General features: G+C 67.1%; 1 protein-coding gene across 1 annotated transcript in view; it reads right to left on the minus strand.

The window, feature by feature from the left end:
* Positions 1-2,741, minus strand: part of VOLCADRAFT_98538 (uncharacterized protein) — a gene marked incomplete at both ends in the record, with an annotated part of 10,051 nt that overhangs the window by 5,401 nt on the left and 1,909 nt on the right. The window contains 3 exons of the mRNA XM_002957423.1: positions 354-1,032; positions 1,285-1,501; positions 2,172-2,523. Coding sequence (XP_002957469.1) covers positions 354-1,032; positions 1,285-1,501; positions 2,172-2,523 — 1,248 coding nt within the window. The remainder of the gene's footprint in view (positions 1-353; positions 1,033-1,284; positions 1,502-2,171; positions 2,524-2,741) is intronic.

The following is a 2,741-nucleotide window of genomic DNA, read 5'->3' on the forward strand; positions in this document are numbered from 1 at the left end:
TCAGGATTACGAGTGCCGCCGCAGGGTTCCCGCTCCCCCCGCCGCCGCCGCCGCCACCACCGCTGGTGCGGAGGAGGACCCAAGGGGCTCCGACGCCGGGAAGATTCGGATGACGAGTTCGCGGGAACAACAACGCTCGAGCCACCGCTCAGCGATGGCTGCGCCAGCGGTAACGGCGGCGGCGGCGGCGGCGGCGGCATCAGCGACGGCAGTGGCGGCGTCGACCGCCGCATTTGCTCCGGCACGGGCTGCCTTGCCGCTGCCCTCGTCAACCTCCGTTGCTTCCCTACTCTCCCCCCGGACGGCTGCGGCACCCGCATCAACGTCTGCAGCAGCTGAGCCTGACGGCGGACCTGGTACGGCTGCGATGACGGAGCCGCTGCGGCGGAGCCCTCCCTTGGCGCGACGTCCGCCATGTCTACATCAACACCGCCGCCGCCGCCGCCACCGCCGCTGCCACCGCCATTACCGGTGTGGATAGTGAGTGACGGCGGTGGCGGTGGCAGCGGCGGCGGCGGCGGCGGCTGGGACCCGGAGGGTCCTAGATCGCCTGTGGGCTCAGACTGCCGCGACTGTGTGGTCGTACTGCGGGCCGCAGCAGCCGCCTCCGCCCCCGCCGGCTCGCTGCCGAGCAGTCCTCCCCCCTCCACGCCGCCCACCCCACCCTCCACGCTTGACCCAGCACCCGCCGCCGCCTCCCCTTCCTCTCCCGCCACCGCTGCCTCCGCCGCCGCCGCCACCGCGAGGTCCCCGGCGTACACAAGATCAGGCGCGGCAGCAGCTGAATCCGCTCCGGAACCAGCAGGGAATCGCCGCCGAGGGGCCATCTGAGCGCCCGCCATCGTCCTGACTTGTCCAGATGCCCCGGCGGCGGCGGCGGCGGCGGCGGCGATAGCGGCAGCCGAGGGCGATGTCGGCGGTGCTCTTGCGAGGCGCCCGGATGCCCCCTCCCCCTCCCTCTCCGCCCCGCGCGGTGGCGTCATTGTGTAGCGGTACCAGGCGAGCTGCTGCGGGTGCGGGGTAGGGCCGCCGCTGCCAACACAAGACCCGGTGTGTGTGTGTGTGTGTGTGTGTGTGTGGCGGGGGGGGGAAGTGAGGGGGGGAGACTGCTCGGGTGGATGACCCTCCGTAAACCACCGTAAACCCGCCCTCCCAGGAAGCACCACTCCCATCCGCTCCTTCATAAACGATAATGACAATAAATACCGCAGCATCAGCAGTAGCAGCAGTAGCATCAGCAGTAGCAGTAGCAGCAGCCGTAGCAGCAGCCCCCACATCACCCACCTGTGGCCCCGAGGTCCTAAGCCGGCTCCGAGAGCCGCAGCTTGCGACCTCTCCGCTCCGGAACCAGCACCTCCACCGCCCTCACTGCCTTCGGAGCCGGGAGCCCTTCCCGCAGCGCTTGCGGCCCCCCGCAGCTGGTTGGGCCACGTCTCCTCCTCCTCCTCCTCCCGCTGCTGCTGTTGGTTGTGTGCGGGTACTGTGGCTCCCGTAGAAACACCTACAAGGGCGCACGGCCCGACAGCACCGGCCCATCATCATCATCATCATCATCATACCCATATCCAGATATACGTACATACACACACACGCACATACAGGGGAAGGGGTTGTTGATACGACAACAACCAGATTCAAATCCACACTTTCCGTTTCCCCCGGCGACACCCCTCGGTGTACCCTGGTAATGGTGGTGGTGATGATGATGGTGATGGTGATGGCCGCGGATGAGAGAAAGATCAGCAGGCTCAACTCGCTGCGGGGAGAGCGGCCCTAGGAGGAGTGCAGCCGCATATCGCGCGCGCGTGTATGTATGTATGTATGCCCCTATCCGCACCACCCGAAACCCACCACAGCACAGCCGCATGTGGCGAAGCCCACTCTCCCTGCCCACCCCACTTCCCCACCCCGCCCACCACGGGCCAGTGGAAGGGGTACTCCCCTTTTCACACACACACACACAGACACAGACACACACACAGACACAGACACACATACACACACAGACACAGATACATACACACACACATACACACACACACGCGTAGAGCTGCACCTCTTTGGAGCCGCATTCACACCCCTCCTCCTCTACGCGAGGCGCCTACTGTCTTCCTTGCACAGATCATCATCACCCCACACCCCTTCACCCCACAACCCCACACCCCACCCACCTGCAGCCACAGTCATGGTGCCGCCCGGCAGCGGCAAACTGAGCAACGTCCTCTCCCGGAAAGATCCGGAGGATTGCGACACCCGCACAGCCACTTCCTCCTCCCGCTGCTGCTGCTGCTGCCGTACTGGCGGCTCCTGCTGCCGCCGCCGCAGAGTCGGCGGCTGTAGCAGCAAGCTCCTTAGCGTCTGTGTGGGCTGCAGCAGTGACCGCGACTGCGGCTGTAGCCGCGGCCCCGCCGCATGTGGCGCTGGCTGTGGAGCAGACGCGGCCTCTGACGCGCCCGAGCCGGGAGCTACTGCCGGGGGGTCCCAAGGGACAGCCGAGCTGTCGTCGTGCCGCTGACGCCGCAGCTGTAGCCGTAGCCGGGGTGGCCGTACCGCCGGTACGACTGCACCGCGGGGGGTCCCTGTGATATCACCGGTGCCCTCCTCACTAGGCACATCAACGCCGCCGCCGCCAGGGCCGCCGCCGCCGCCAGGGCCCCTGCTCAGCATCCGAGTAGGTGGCTCACCGTGGTCTCCTTCCGAGTCGGCAGTAGCCGTACCAGTGCTCTCATTAGCAGTGCCGT

Source organism: Volvox carteri (genome assembly GCF_000143455.1).
Source record: "Volvox carteri f. nagariensis unplaced genomic scaffold VOLCAscaffold_73, whole genome shotgun sequence".
NCBI classification, from domain to species: Eukaryota; Viridiplantae; Chlorophyta; class Chlorophyceae; order Chlamydomonadales; family Volvocaceae; genus Volvox; species Volvox carteri.